We start from the raw sequence: 14,147 nt of genomic DNA, 5'->3' as shown, positions 1-14,147 counted from the left end.
TCTGGTCCCACTCGCACACACTTCACACACTTACTGTCAGTAATGGGCTCCATGCAGAAGCCCAGCAGCGCATGCAGGAAGTCCACGATGTTATTGAGAGAGTCCTTGTTGACGTACTCGCGCATTGTCTGTCGAAACTGCAGCTTGTCCAGCTTGTAAAGGCTGGTGAGGCAGTTCTGAGCCTGAGAGGAAAGAAATGGAACAGAACATATTAGAATAAAAGTCATTATGAAGGATTTACATGAAGCAATGTATGGGCTGATATTTGTGTCGGTAGAATCTGAATGATTTAAATCTGAATTTGAATATAATAGTTTGTATATGTATTGTTTAACTTAAATAATTGCTTTGAAAAACTGAATAGAATAATTTGAAATTGAATTTATTAGTTTGAAACTAAATTCCAATAAACTGAATGCATTATTATGAAACTGAATTCAGTTGCAACTGAAACTGTATTTAAGCCTCACTAAAAAGTCAACTCTTTATGTACTTTCCACAAGATTCAGATTCAAGGTCATAGACAGTTCGAGGTCCTTCAGGAAGAGCAATTGAGAGCTCAGTTTATCAGAAATACTGGCAAAATAAGCTTCCCACCTCAGTTAAAAACTTAACTGACATCAGTTAAAAAACACTCAGTAAACTCTTTCCTAATGAGTTTATGATGTCAATCATCAGTTTCAAGTCCTTTTCTAATCAGTATGATGTTCATTTTGTGAATTTTGGTCCCATTTAGAGTAAAATAGCCGATAAAGTAGCGTATACTTTGAGGTGGGGCTACCTTATGGGTACTCAAGCTGAACAGCATTCGTTTTCAGCATGGTAAAGAATGACAAGTCACCATTCTCAGGATTGTATAAACTTGCATAAGAAAAAGATTTAAGTACAAGTGATAGGATGCCTGTTAGATCAAATGTGGCACAGTTTATGTTAAGTTAATTTTGGACACAGCCATGTTTCAGTCAGTGCTTAAAGTAATGCAATATTTTTGCTCGAATACCCATACCATGTGCAGTGAACTGAAGAGAGTGCATTTATGGCAGGATTAACAAAAGCCCATTCTGACCAAAGTGTTACCATGGAGCTATCTAGCTTGGTTCGCAAGGTGCATCCATAATTCACGTTAATTGTGATTTTAACTGTGTGATTTTAATTGTGGTGGTTAAATTTGCATTTGAGTGCAGTAGATAGAAGTCACTCTAACTTGATTGACAGGTCATCATGGTATCTACTTCTCACTCACAAGGAAGCCTAACAGGCATTCTATCACTTGTATATAAATCTATTTCTTATATTATATAAGTTTATACAAACCTGAGAATGATGCCTTTTGTCAAGCTTCACCATGCCGAAAAAGTGATGGTGTTGAATACCCATAAGGTAATCCTACCCTAAAGCATAACCTGCTTTATCGGCTATTTTCCTCTATATAGGACAACAAATTTATTAAATGAACATCATGCTGTATTGAAAAGGACTTGAAACGGACTATTAAGATCAGAAAAGTGTTTACTGAGGTAATAAATCAGGTTGGAAGCTTATTTTGCTATTATTTCTGATGGAACAGATGGGATTGGTGATGGTGCATGCCTTTGGTGTGAGACAGCCGGGTTCAATTCCCCACTGTGACCCATCTACCGATGTGTCCCTGAGCAAGACACTTAACCCCTAGTTGCTCCAGAAGCGTGCAACCTCTGACATGTATAGCAATTGTAAATCACTTTGGATAAAAGCGTCAGCTAAATGAATAAATGTAATGTAATGGAACCAGGCTTATTGTTTTCAGGCACTCAATTGCTCTTCCTGAAGGACCTTGAACTGTCTTTGTCTTTGAAACTGAATCTTGTGGATTGTAATTGAAATGAGAGAAGTGAATTTGATTGCGCTAACTGAAAGTGAAAGTACATAAAGAGTTGAATTTTTAGTGAGGCTTAAATACAGTTTCAATTGCAACTGAATTCAGTTTCATAATATTACATTCAGATTCAGTTTTTCAATGCAATTATTCAAGTTAAACAATACAAATTCAAACTATTCTATTCAAATTCAGTTTTTTAATGCGATTATTCAAGTTGAGCAATTCAAATTCAGGTTTAAATAATTCTGATTCTACTGACACAAATATCAGCCCATACAGTGTTTTGGAAGCTGGCCTGATTGTGTGTCAAAAATAAGATAGCGAAGGTAGCTTTCTTTGCAGTTTCTGCTAATTTCATAAATTTTCATTGATTCCCATGAAATATATCCGCTGAGAATTTAATTCATTGTATCTAATAAAAAAAGTTATCAGCATGGAAATAGAACAGTTAGATGCCTCTCACTGAAGGTAGAAACTCAGCCCAGCAGGATTCATTTCAATTTCATGAAACCTTTATTACACCTAAGGAGCAATACGGTTAATAATTAATAGAAAATGTGATGCCTGACATTTATTCAAACTGTGCTGATTTGTGGAAACTGAGCACATACACAGAGGCCGGTCAGTTCAGATAGAGAAAAGAGCCTGACCTGCATCCTGAGGCGATCCCCGGACAGTCCCCGGTGTCCCTCGCCACAGCCATAGGCACAGCCCAGAGACTTGACTATCTTTATCAGCATGGTCAGAGCCAGGCGGTGGGGGCTGAAGCTGGAGCCCTCTTCCTGTTCATGGTGAAGGAGTGAAGGACGCAAATATGAACACACACGTCATGTTTGTAACTGCTTCGATTGATTTCCAAAAATACAGTGAGAACATACCTTTTTATCATTATCCTTGTTATTCTTCACATCATCCTTGCTCCCCTGCCCACTCCCTCCCCCGCTTCCCCCTCCCCCTCCCCCTCCGCCTCCATCTCCCCCTCCCCCTGCTCCTGCCCCCGGGGCCGCCCCACCTCCCTGGGCGCCTCCTCCAAGGCCCTGCGCCCCCGGTTCTTTGGCCCGTGCCTCCTGGTTCTCCTTGTTGTCGGGCTTGGACAGTTTCTTACCCATGCCGGGCACCACGCCCAGCTGCAACAGGCAGTCGATGATATTGAGTGCAACGTCGCAGATCCTGGAGCTGATGTCGTGGCTGAGGACGGCATAGAGGGCCCGCAAGACAGCCTGAAATACATGGGGGAGGGAAAATTGTTTCGATCCATCACAAGTTCCCAGGACCAAACAAAGCAATGTCTCCGGGACAGAGACAAGAAGGAAAAAAATACCAGAAAGCAAACTAGACAGCCTTCATATACTAGCAATACATTGGATAATTGTTATGTTGTATTAATCTGCAAAAGAAAGCAGCAAATTTGACATTTTCTACAATTTGTAGGACTAAGATCCAGAAAATAAGGCATCAAATTCTATTTGGAGTTCCAAATTGTTGTTGGTTAGTAGAGCAGCAGAAGTCTATTAACTTCCATTAACTCTATTTGACTGAACACTCACAGTGAGGTCCAACATGCCATTCTTCAGTACAAAGTTATTGGTCCCTTCAATGTTCTCCCCTTCCTCAAGACAGGAGTAGTTGATGCAGGAGTCGGTGAAGCTGCGTGGCAGGTTGGTGCAAGCCAGAGGCTCCACGGGGATCTCAGGGACAGCGACAGGGTTGCAGAGTTTCTTCATGTGCTCGGTGAAGAAGTCAGCGTAGCCGACATTGAAGGACGCCACCGTGGTGTTGAATGCCGCCATGGTAATGGTGGAGATCTGTGATCGAACTGTGGGTGGCAGAGGAAGGCGGTGAGAGGAAAGTACAGTTGGATGAAATTTGTCATGCATCTTGATTACAGGAGGCAAACACAACTGTGGATGGGATGATAGTTTTCTGATCTTTTCTGAATGTAATTTAGTGTCAGTTTCCTGCTATACAGCATCTTTTTCTTTAATTGTACTTAATTCTATTTTCTGTGTTTTTTATTTTTCTCACAAATGAACCCTACAGTCTGAAAACTTAATTTAAGCCATCAAGGCCTGATTTAAGTGCCCAGTGCACTAATCTTGCAAATAAACTTAATACATTTAATTTAAGAAAACCTTAGTTAATATTGAGGAGAGCATGTATAACCTAAAAGGACAGTTCAGGCACTTTAATTTGTTAACGAATATACTAAAATATATATATATATATATATATATATATATATATACATACACACACACACACACACACACACATACATACACACACACACTCTATTTGTCAGTTTTGGTTAACAAAAATCCTAAAGATTATTCAAAAAACTAAATATATGTATATAAAGAGAATTATCTTTGAATGGCACTACAAGTTACACCGCAAACTCAGTTTTAACTTGGTGTAAAAGGTCAGAAATTGCACTTGGTACAATGATACCTATAACGACTAATTACATTAAGCTAAAAGTTGTGTAAATTAATATTTTCCAGTGTATCCTCCATGTGTACCTTAATTTTTTTATTCTATCCTACTGATCATACATCATGTCAGAATCAATTCTCTACTTTGACTATCTTTTGTTCTCAATTGCCATAATGGCGTGCATGTGATGCAGTGTGGAGCAGAGTCTAAAGCCACCCTTGTTATTTGTTTATAAATTAGCAATGTCACAGGAATATTACAGTTATATAATCCTGTCCTATTTCTGCCCTGTTCGGCAGGCCTCAGTGGAGCCAGAACCGTCTGGCACTTAATGTACCTGATGAAAGGCAATGTGACTGTAGTATTCATTGGTATATTTCCATATGTTTGGTATTACATTAATCACTACTACTGTATATGCCGACTTACTTTTGTTTCTTATCAAAAATGGCTTTTTTCAGTTTTAATGGTTTACTTTACCTAGCATTGTCATATGGAATCAGCTTTCTATTGATTTGTTGGCAATTGAAAAGTTGGACATTTTTTTGCTTATTTCTGCCTTAATTTGCTAATGCCTTTAAGATTGATTCAGCTAACGTATTCTGGATAGCAGCTTCAACTTCTCCCTACCCTCTTTGACGGTGTTATCGCTGTGACTGTTGGAGTGGTCGGGCATGTCTCTGAGCAGAGAGTGGTGGGAATGGGAGTGTTTGGCGCTCAGGCTGTCGGCGTCAACAGCTGTGTCCGTGCTGCCCCTCCGTGTGAATTTGCCTGGAGAGTGATGCCACAGATAAATATATCAGGTTGAATCAAACACACAAAAAGACCTGGACATCAGTACTGCTCTTTTTTTTTTATCCTTCATGCTCATGTTTCCTACTAAAGAAATACTTCAAAATGCACTGTGTTAAAGCAGCAGATTAAATCTCTCTTATTCATGTAGTATGAGAGCTGTATAGCTGCATATTCCTGTATCTACTGGACATTTTTCAAAATTTACTTCCTGGGAATGTGGCTAATTTGAAGCAGCAGCTAAGCGGAAATATAACTGTATGGTGAGAGGGGGCAGTGGTTTCATGGAAAGGAGGCTTTAAAAAGTCACTAACTCTGCGTAATAATAATAATAATAATAATAATAATAATAATAATAATAAGAAATGTCTTTGTGCCTTGAGCGAATTTTAATCACACTTCTCAGTGAGAGCTAATAAGAAATATGAATGTTAATGAACTGACCTAATTCACTAGCTGAAAGCCAGATCCAGACAGAATCATCTGATTCACCATACAGGAGCTCGGGGGAGAGGAAGCGAGACTGCGAGCTGGTGGCACGCTATCTATTCTGATTATGACTACAGTCTTGCCTACCCATGATGGTGGCCTGCCAGCCCCCGCGGTCCAGGGCCCGCCGATCGTCGCCCAGGCCGGAGAAGCTTCCGAAGGAGAAGGTGCTGCGGGTGGGGGAGACGTCCAGGTGGTCCTCGTGGAGCAGGAAAGGAACCCCCATGCGGCGCTGACGCTTCTTCCCCGTGTGATGGAAGGGGATGGAGCCCTTTCTTTCACGATCCTCACGCCGGTTCTTGAACTGAAACAGAACAGGAGGAGAAGTAAGAACCACAACCCTCTCACTCCTGCATACTTTTCTAAAGCAAATGCGTATCTTAAGTTATTTTTCTGCCTTTACATAAAGTAAACTTGAGTAAGTAACCCTAAACATGCTACGTCAGTCAATGGCAGTACTTGTAACCTAGCAAATACTGCCTTCCTTGTCCTGATGCAATAGATATTGCTTAAAGATACAATTAGTATGTCAGCATGGACAAGGGCCCTTCAGGATGTCTGGCTTTGACCTTCTTGAAGATGTTCATGCCCAGGTCAGAGGCGAGGTCGGGGACTGCCTGTCGACGGAGATTGGTCAGAGAAACCTTCGCAAACGTCTCTGAGCTAAGTGATTTCCCCTCTTCATTGCATTTAAGACTCATGTCCTGCAAAACACAGGAGAGCACACAGATGGCATAATGGTCAGTGCATGCATGGACATCATAAGGACCTTAACAACAGGTTCAGCTGTCATTTACACCACAAATAGACATTACAAAGAAAGACCTCTTCCATGGAGGCCACGTGATCCTTTGTCCTCCTGCCATTACCTGAGTCTTGTGGGTGTTGACTAGTGAAGGTGTGGCAGCCACCATGGAGCTGCTGCGTGGCCGTGGCAGAGGCGTGACCAAGGGTTCTGGGGTGCGTTCGGGTCTCTCCTCCAGGATCTGCCTCAGGCGCTGCAGGTAGAACATCAAGGCCCAGTGCACGCCCTCCTCGGTCCAGTGCGGCTGCAGCAGGCAGCGCAACACTGCCACGTCGAAGTAAGTGGCGTAACGCACCCGCTGGGACAGGGAGGCTGGCATGCCGGCCGGGGCTGACGTCCTTGAAGAAGAAAACAGCTTGTTTTCACTGAGACATAAAGGAACACAGAGCCTTTTCTTCAATAACAAAAGTAATCCCGTTGATTGTTGCATTCACAGGAAAAGCTAGGTAATGAAACTTTAACTTGTTGTGGTGCAGAATTACCAAAATATAAAAACATATACACCCAAAAAAGTCAATGACTCCATGTGGCGCTTCTTGTTTGCATCACCCAAAGCATGATGGGAACTGTAGTGCCAAACGTCGCAACATATTCTTCCAAAACGGAAATGGGGAAAAAATAAAATAATAAATAAAATAATTTAAATTATTTATTTTTTAATTCTATAAAAATAGTTTTGGAACATTTTTAGTCTTACTGACATGCCAAATGATAGTAGCTTAATTTATCCTGAAATTAACACTATATGGCATGTTACGCCTATAAATAAAGGGTGTGAAAACAGCCTAGGGTTTGTAGCAAGTTAGGATGTGTGGGTTCTTTTGTTCTGTTTTTTTTTTATTATTCCTTTTTTTGACCATGTACATGCTCCCACATGCAATAAATCTGATTTTGTAGTGATTTTTCACGTTTTTGGTTTTGTGTAAATTTGGGATGTAAGTATATGTTGTTTTAGGACCAACCAAACCAAGCACATGTGTAAAAGTGAAGTAGAAGCAGAAATTTTGGAAAAGCCATTAGGAGGTAATGTAAAGAAGTCACAGTGGCCTTATAGACATCTGACAACTGCCTATTCAAAAATCTAATTAGGCATCATGAAAAAAAGCGACAGTGAATCACAGCATTCCCAGTACTGTCACACAAGTAACTATATCCACAACAATTACACTATGTCACGGCCTTCCCCGTTATATTAGCCCGTCATCAACTCCGGCCACACTGCTTCATTAATAATGCATCAAAGGAGGATGGTAAACAAGGGCAGAGCCCCCCTCCAGCATCATTGGAAGAGCAGCAGGGAGAGAAGGAGCCTAAGCCTACGTGAGTCCACTATAAATAAGCTGGAATGAAGGTCAGCGGTTGGTGAGCTGCAGAGCGCAGCGCACTGTGGAGAAACATATTGATACAGAGACAGAGAGAGAGACAGAGAGAGAGACATTTAATCTTGGCCGCTGTAATAAATGGAGCAGGAAGAGATGGTCGATATCTACATGACTCACTTTGAGAGTGGACAGCAGAGTGAGACTGTATCATGTTTCACTGTCTAGCCGACACACAGACACACGCTCTGCCTACTGCTGTTGTGTTAGGTTGCTATGGATGCCGAGTGACGACAGCCAGCCCAGGGCCCTTCGAGAGCCGGCAGGCACCAGCCCCTGACTCCATGCGGTAGGAAAGATGCAGCAGCCAGCGGTTGCCATGGAAACTGCCTCAGCATCAGCAGGGCTTGCAATGCGGCGCCACAGGATGAGTAAGCTGCATTAATCACCGGACCTGATGGTGGAAATTATTTTTCTGGGTGGCAGGGTGCGGAGGTGCGAGTACAAAAGGCTGGGGAGGAGATATACACATGAACTGACAGGTTCTCAAGAGAAGAGATTTGGACGCCGGGGCTGTTTTGATTAGAATTGTACAGCCCCACCTCTTTGCGGATCCATCCAGTAGGAATCCAACAACTTAAAAGTGTGAAATAAATTCCTTCTTCCAGTCAAATCCCCTCAAATGTCAAGACACTCTCTTGCTGTACATCTAATTAACAGTCAATCCACCTTACTCCCTGATCTCGCTCCCGTCCTATCCAGTGTTTCACACATACACCAGCTTAAAATTCCCACCACTACCACTTAAAGAAAGCAATTAATCTGTCAGTGTCGAGTGTGCGCTGTGAAACAATAGGGATAAATCTCTGCCTTCCTGCATTATCACGTGACTGCTCAAAAATCCCTCTTTGGTGTTTGAGTGTATGAGGCTATAACTAGCTTGAGGGAGGGGGGTTCAGGCTTATTTTGATCTGCAGTCAGTTGCTGGCTGTCAGAGGGATCACAGGAAGCATTTGAGTGACTTGTTTGGCTGTCAGAACGGGTTGAGATGAGCAATGGACGGCTCATCAAGCTCTCTCCGCCTTCTCCCACATCACTCTCTCAGCCCACTGCTCAGGGTGATTCAGGATGATGACAGACCAGCCGTGATGAACTTAAAAACAGAAACCACCCACGTAGGATGCATCAGATGTGTGTTTATCTGGAGACTCTCGGGATATCATATTTGGTGTTATCCAGAAACACGCCGCCATGTCGTTTCACCAAATTGAAACCAGGAGCAGTATATCACAAACATTGATTGGATGCACCTGTAGCTATTATGTGTCTGAACAATACATCATTTCTCTTAATGGAATTTCTTTTTTTCATGATTGTGGATAACCAAAATAAGATTCTGTGAATAACATCTCACCATCTTCTGCCAACCAACCAGGTCAAACCTGCTTTGTCAGTGCTAAAGCGAGCACAGATTGAGCCTTCGTCTGGCAGTGAAGGCCGACCAATGCCAGACTTGCCGTGGGCAGACCAAATCAAGCCAGGCCATGTCATGCCAGGCCAGGGACACTGCCAGCATTAGACATGAAACACATTACTTCAGCATAATTACGCTGGTTTTGTGGGCAAATGTCAGATGGGTCTACTGCTCAAGCTAGAGAAGGCTCTGTATATTGTGTGTGTGTGTGTGTGTGTGTGCTGACTGAGGAGGCAGCACTGCTTAGAGCAACACATTACACAGGGGAAGGAGGAGCTATTCATATACGCTAGCTCTCACAAGCTAGTGGAGCGAGTTGTGCTGTGCGGTGTGTTCGACAGACGCCGCCGCAGGGATAAATGTTTAGCCATCAACAAGATGATGGCACCAGCTCTGTGTCAGTGCGGGTCACTTGTAAATCACTGCACTTCTGCACTGCTTCAGCTCACCCCCTTCCTGGGTACATCACGGACAAATTATTCATTCACGAAAGCTTTTGAGAGAGCAGTCAAATCACACATTAATCACTTTAATACTACACTAGTGATTAATTTGTGGTGATTTCACTCACTTAAGATGCTAGGATGAGAAACACGACCCCCTTGTGTTGCATGAGACAGCCACCAAAACAAAATCGTTTAATTGGTTTAAATGCAAGTATGTAATAATCCAAAGTCCATTTCTCAAATGTTTCCTTTCATGTGAATTACAATTATTTGGGATTTTCTTTAGATATTTTTGATACACTTGACATATTTAATGCATTATTGCCTCTGTGTTCCCACTCTCTGTGCGATTGATGTATTTATGATAATATTAGAGCAGTACACAGCAGTATAATATACACACACACACACACACACACACATATATATATATTTTTACACACACACACACTATGTAACCTCAGGCTGGACAAGATGTTTGCTTCATTGCATATTTCATGAAACAGACAGGTACATTATAGCAACGGATGCAGAAAAGATCATTGAGCTTAGTTGAAGTTCTGCTTCCAGCTCTGCTACATTGCTATTCTTGGTGGTATATTGTAAATTTGTATTCATATTATGTAGTATTGCTCCATCCTGTTGCTCTTGCAGAGGTATTATTATTATCATTATTATTATCATCATCATCATCATCATCTTATTTTGGGGGGATTTTATGTACCTGAATCAAGGGTTTAAAAACATGGTGTCCTATTCTGCGACTAGGAAGCCAAATTGAAATTTGGGGTATATAATGCTCAAATAGTCCCTTTTTCCAACCAAAAAAAACTAACAAAAAACAAAAACCTAGCAGTGTTATTTGGGTTTATTATGTTCCCACTTCCCATGTCGAGTGCCCTTATTGCATTTACGCTAAGTGAAACGCTGCTCACTTTTTCTTGGAAGGGCCTTTGACCGTTAGGGGTTGTTGGGAAGGGCCACCTTTCTCGACCGAGTTACCACGACGACAGCTCTGCTCTCCAGCCGAGGGGGAGGAGGAATCTGATTGGGCAGCTTCGCAGACCACCTGGAAGCCCTGTGGGTGGGGGGGAGAGAGGAAGAGAGAGAGAGAGAGAGAGAGAGAGAGAGAGAGAGAGAGAGAGAGAGAGAGAGAGAGAGAGAGAGAGAGAGAGAGAGAGAGAGAGAGACACACTGTAGATGGGTGGATAAACAGGCGGAAAGAAAGTCCCTGATAATTAAAGGCTATGAGATTGGAGTGAGGTTTCTGTCATGGCCTTGGCTAGCCACGTTCATGCTCCCACATGACTGGTGCTAATGAATATTAGCAGCCAACCTCAGGGGGGATGTTGAAAGGGGGAGGGGAAGACTCTTTTCTGAACACATTCAATCAACATGGGAGGCAAGATCTGACAAGATCTGAGCTTAAAATGCTCACTCACCATGGGACCCGGGTTGCCAGATCCACAGGGGCTGCACTGGTTGTTGACTGGGGAGTTCCTCTTCGCTGTTGAGACAGGCGTGGCAGATTACATGACTTAATTATGAACAAACAAGACGCTCTTATGAGTGGTCTTTGGGGTTGTAGGTAAGGGTCTTTTCACACCTGTAACAATGTTTCTGACGGGTTTGATGAGCGCAGTAAAGGCAGGGATGTCAGGCTGCCGGTGCTCCCACATGGGCTGCCATATTACCAGGCCGCTGGCCAATCTGAAGGTCAGGTCTGATTCCTAAAACAAAAAAGTGACATATTTAGAATCTGCAGTTTTTAACATTTATCCCTCCTTCTTAAGTATCCAATCTCATCATCCAATCAAACCTAGAAGCAACTTTTGTAAGATGCACTAAACATATTTTATGACTTAAAATGCTTAAATATTATCATGTTGTTGGAGTCTTTCACATTATACTACAGTTGATAATTATAATAAACCTTTTTTATAGCACCTTTTTAAGAAGTGCTTTAAAACAAAGAAATTTATGCACCAAGTGCTTCACATAAAAAAGACATAGAATGAACATAAAACAGGCAGAATGCCATTATTGATGGAAAATTAAAAAAAAAAAAAAATTAATACAAGTAAAAATAAGATAGAGGAGAATAGAGCACATAGACATTCACATGAAAATAGACATAAAATGGGCATAAAAACAGGATAAAATACCATGATTAATGGAAAATAGGATAGAAAATGATACACAATATACAAATTAGGAATGCATAACATAGGGGGAAAATAAACACCACAGAATAATAACAATAAAAAATAAAGTAAAACAACATAGAAGAGTACATAGAATGCACATAAAAAGTAAAAAAAAAACCCAACATTTTAAAAGACATGTGCCTAAGTGCGAAGCAAAGTGCAAAAAGAGTTTTGTGCCTGTATCAGGAAAATAATTGCTAGTTAAAAGCTAAAGTGTTTTAGTTTTATTTTAAATACTGAGCGACCTGGCTTTCCTATCTTTAGGTAATGTGTTCCATAGCTCTATATATGTCTATATACATAATTGACAAAGGCTACGATCACTTACACGCTACAGTAATTCATTGTTTAGTTGGGAAACAGTGCAATCCCAAGAGTATTGGAACCCGACCCTTCCGTATGTTTGTATCCACAGATCAATAGCTATAGGGTGACCCTGAGTGTGTGTGCGTTTTTGATATAGGCCAGTCGAGACATTATTACTGAAGCTGAATGAAACTGCTGCTAAATATATACAATTTACCTGAGAAAGTCATTCTTTGTATGATAGAAAAAACTAAAACTGTCCCTGCACATTGCATTTGTCTTATAAGAGTCCACAGCTTTACACATCTGTGTCAGCAGGTACAGACCTTTATCCGATGAATAAGCGGAGCAAACAGGAACACAAACAGCTCCACTGTGGCCATACTCTTGTGGAACAGCTTGGTACGAGCGTGCTCGTCCTCCTCCAGCAGGGAACCGCCATGCTGGGGGCCTGACCCTCCTAGGGCAGAGCCGGAGCAAGAGCCTGGGGCCCCTGGGGATGATCCCTGGTTCCCCACAGGCTGGAGGAAGGCGCTGCTGCTGCTGCCCCCGGACCAGCCGTGGCCCAGGCTTGGTTCGTGGTTGCACTCCTGGGCAGCTTCCAGCAGCATCCAGTGCAGCGTGTGGAGCAGCTTGGTCTCGGCCACGCCCAGCTTGTCCTGGTGGCCTGTCAGAGGTCAGAGGTCAGGGGTTAATGTTGTTAAGCTCTAGTGTTTGTGTGTTTTAGTGTATCACTGGGAGGTATATGGTACTTATAATGTATTATTTTGAACTTTTCCTGGAACTTTCTGGAATTTTTCACTTCAGTTAAAGGGCTACAGGACTTCTGGAAGGATTATCAAAGATTTACCACGTCATAGGCCTAAGGAAATATCAGTGCTTCAAATATTTGTTGATGTATTGACTGTTGACCCAGGATTTTCACCATGATCCAACAGCAATAATATAGATATAGTAGATTGACAGATAGTTGACCAATAATGGGAAGGAAAATTGCTAAACATTCACTAATTAAAGCTTCTTAAGTGTGAGGATTTGCTGCTTTACTTTGATCAGATAAATCAGGGGATTTGAAGACATCACATTGGGCTTAAGGAAATTGTCTGGATCACTTTTCATAGTTTGACATTTTATAGACCACTTATTGTCCATAGTTGTTACAGCACGATTGCCAATTATACTAGACCAAGGCACATTTTTCTCATTATCAGTTCTCTTGTCTAATTATTAATCTTGTCTTTCTTTTGAGTGCTTTAAATAGTCAGTATATTAATTCCCTCAGTCTGTCTTTAGGTGCTGACACAGTCCAGAAAAATAATACTTAATAAACATGTTAATTATTTTGTTCTTTGTTTCCAGTCATCCAGAACTGTGATTTAATGTAAAGTTAGGCTGTCATGTGACTGAAAGGACATCTGTTTTGTCTTTTGTTGAATGAGGATAACCAGGATAAGGCTGTCAGCTCAATGACTAAAGCTATGGTAATGTGTGTCCTCACCCAGCTTGTTCCTGTTCGACAGCAGGATGGAGGTGCAGTGGAGTACATGAGGCAGGGCTGCCTGGACCAGCTCCCAGCGGGAGATGCTCTGGATGGCCTCTGACAGGGCCGGCGACAGCCCGTGGAGCTTATTCTCCACCAGCACCCGCTCAAAGGACTGGGGAGGCAGCCAGGGAGAAGGAGAAAAGAGACATCAGCCAGGAACTAAAGCCTCTTTCTTTGACTATCTAAATGTCCCACATTGCCCTAAGCAAGCAATGCCTGTGGGAGAGACAGTGGCAGCTCTGTTTAGATCCAAAGGGGATCTGGAGAGGCGTCATTATGGATATGAGTTTCCAAAAGGTCTGGCTCCTGGGTAATAGGAGGAAGCAAGGGGAAAAAACTAATTTGCTAAATGTAAAATCAAGAGCCGGATAGATTTGCAGGTGCATTAAGGTAAAAACAGATTACTGGGAAGGGAGCTATTATTTTCCACCTCATCATGGACATGGCATTATAATAATAATAATAATAATAA

General features: G+C 41.9%; 1 protein-coding gene across 1 annotated transcript in view; it reads right to left on the bottom strand.

Moving 5' to 3' along the window:
- The window catches only part of LOC123977182 (protein unc-80 homolog), a 56,135-nt gene that overhangs the window by 39,154 nt on the left and 2,834 nt on the right, over positions 1-14,147 (bottom strand). Inside the window, exons 5-15 of the mRNA XM_046059737.1 lie at positions 11,226-11,349; positions 11,062-11,126; positions 10,555-10,697; positions 6,445-6,718; positions 6,145-6,279; positions 5,663-5,879; positions 4,925-5,065; positions 3,406-3,674; positions 2,737-3,078; positions 2,509-2,640; positions 35-182 (exon numbers count right to left, since the gene is read on the bottom strand). Coding sequence (XP_045915693.1) covers positions 35-182; positions 2,509-2,640; positions 2,737-3,078; positions 3,406-3,674; positions 4,925-5,065; positions 5,663-5,879; positions 6,145-6,279; positions 6,445-6,718; positions 10,555-10,697; positions 11,062-11,126; positions 11,226-11,349 — 1,990 coding nt within the window. The remainder of the gene's footprint in view (positions 1-34; positions 183-2,508; positions 2,641-2,736; positions 3,079-3,405; positions 3,675-4,924; positions 5,066-5,662; positions 5,880-6,144; positions 6,280-6,444; positions 6,719-10,554; positions 10,698-11,061; positions 11,127-11,225; positions 11,350-14,147) is intronic.

Source organism: Micropterus dolomieu, linkage group LG01 (assembly GCF_021292245.1).
Source record: "Micropterus dolomieu isolate WLL.071019.BEF.003 ecotype Adirondacks linkage group LG01, ASM2129224v1, whole genome shotgun sequence".
NCBI classification, from domain to species: Eukaryota; Metazoa; Chordata; class Actinopteri; order Centrarchiformes; family Centrarchidae; genus Micropterus; species Micropterus dolomieu.
The sequence above is the reverse complement of the archived record's forward strand: the minus strand, read 5'-3'. Positions and strand labels throughout refer to the sequence as shown.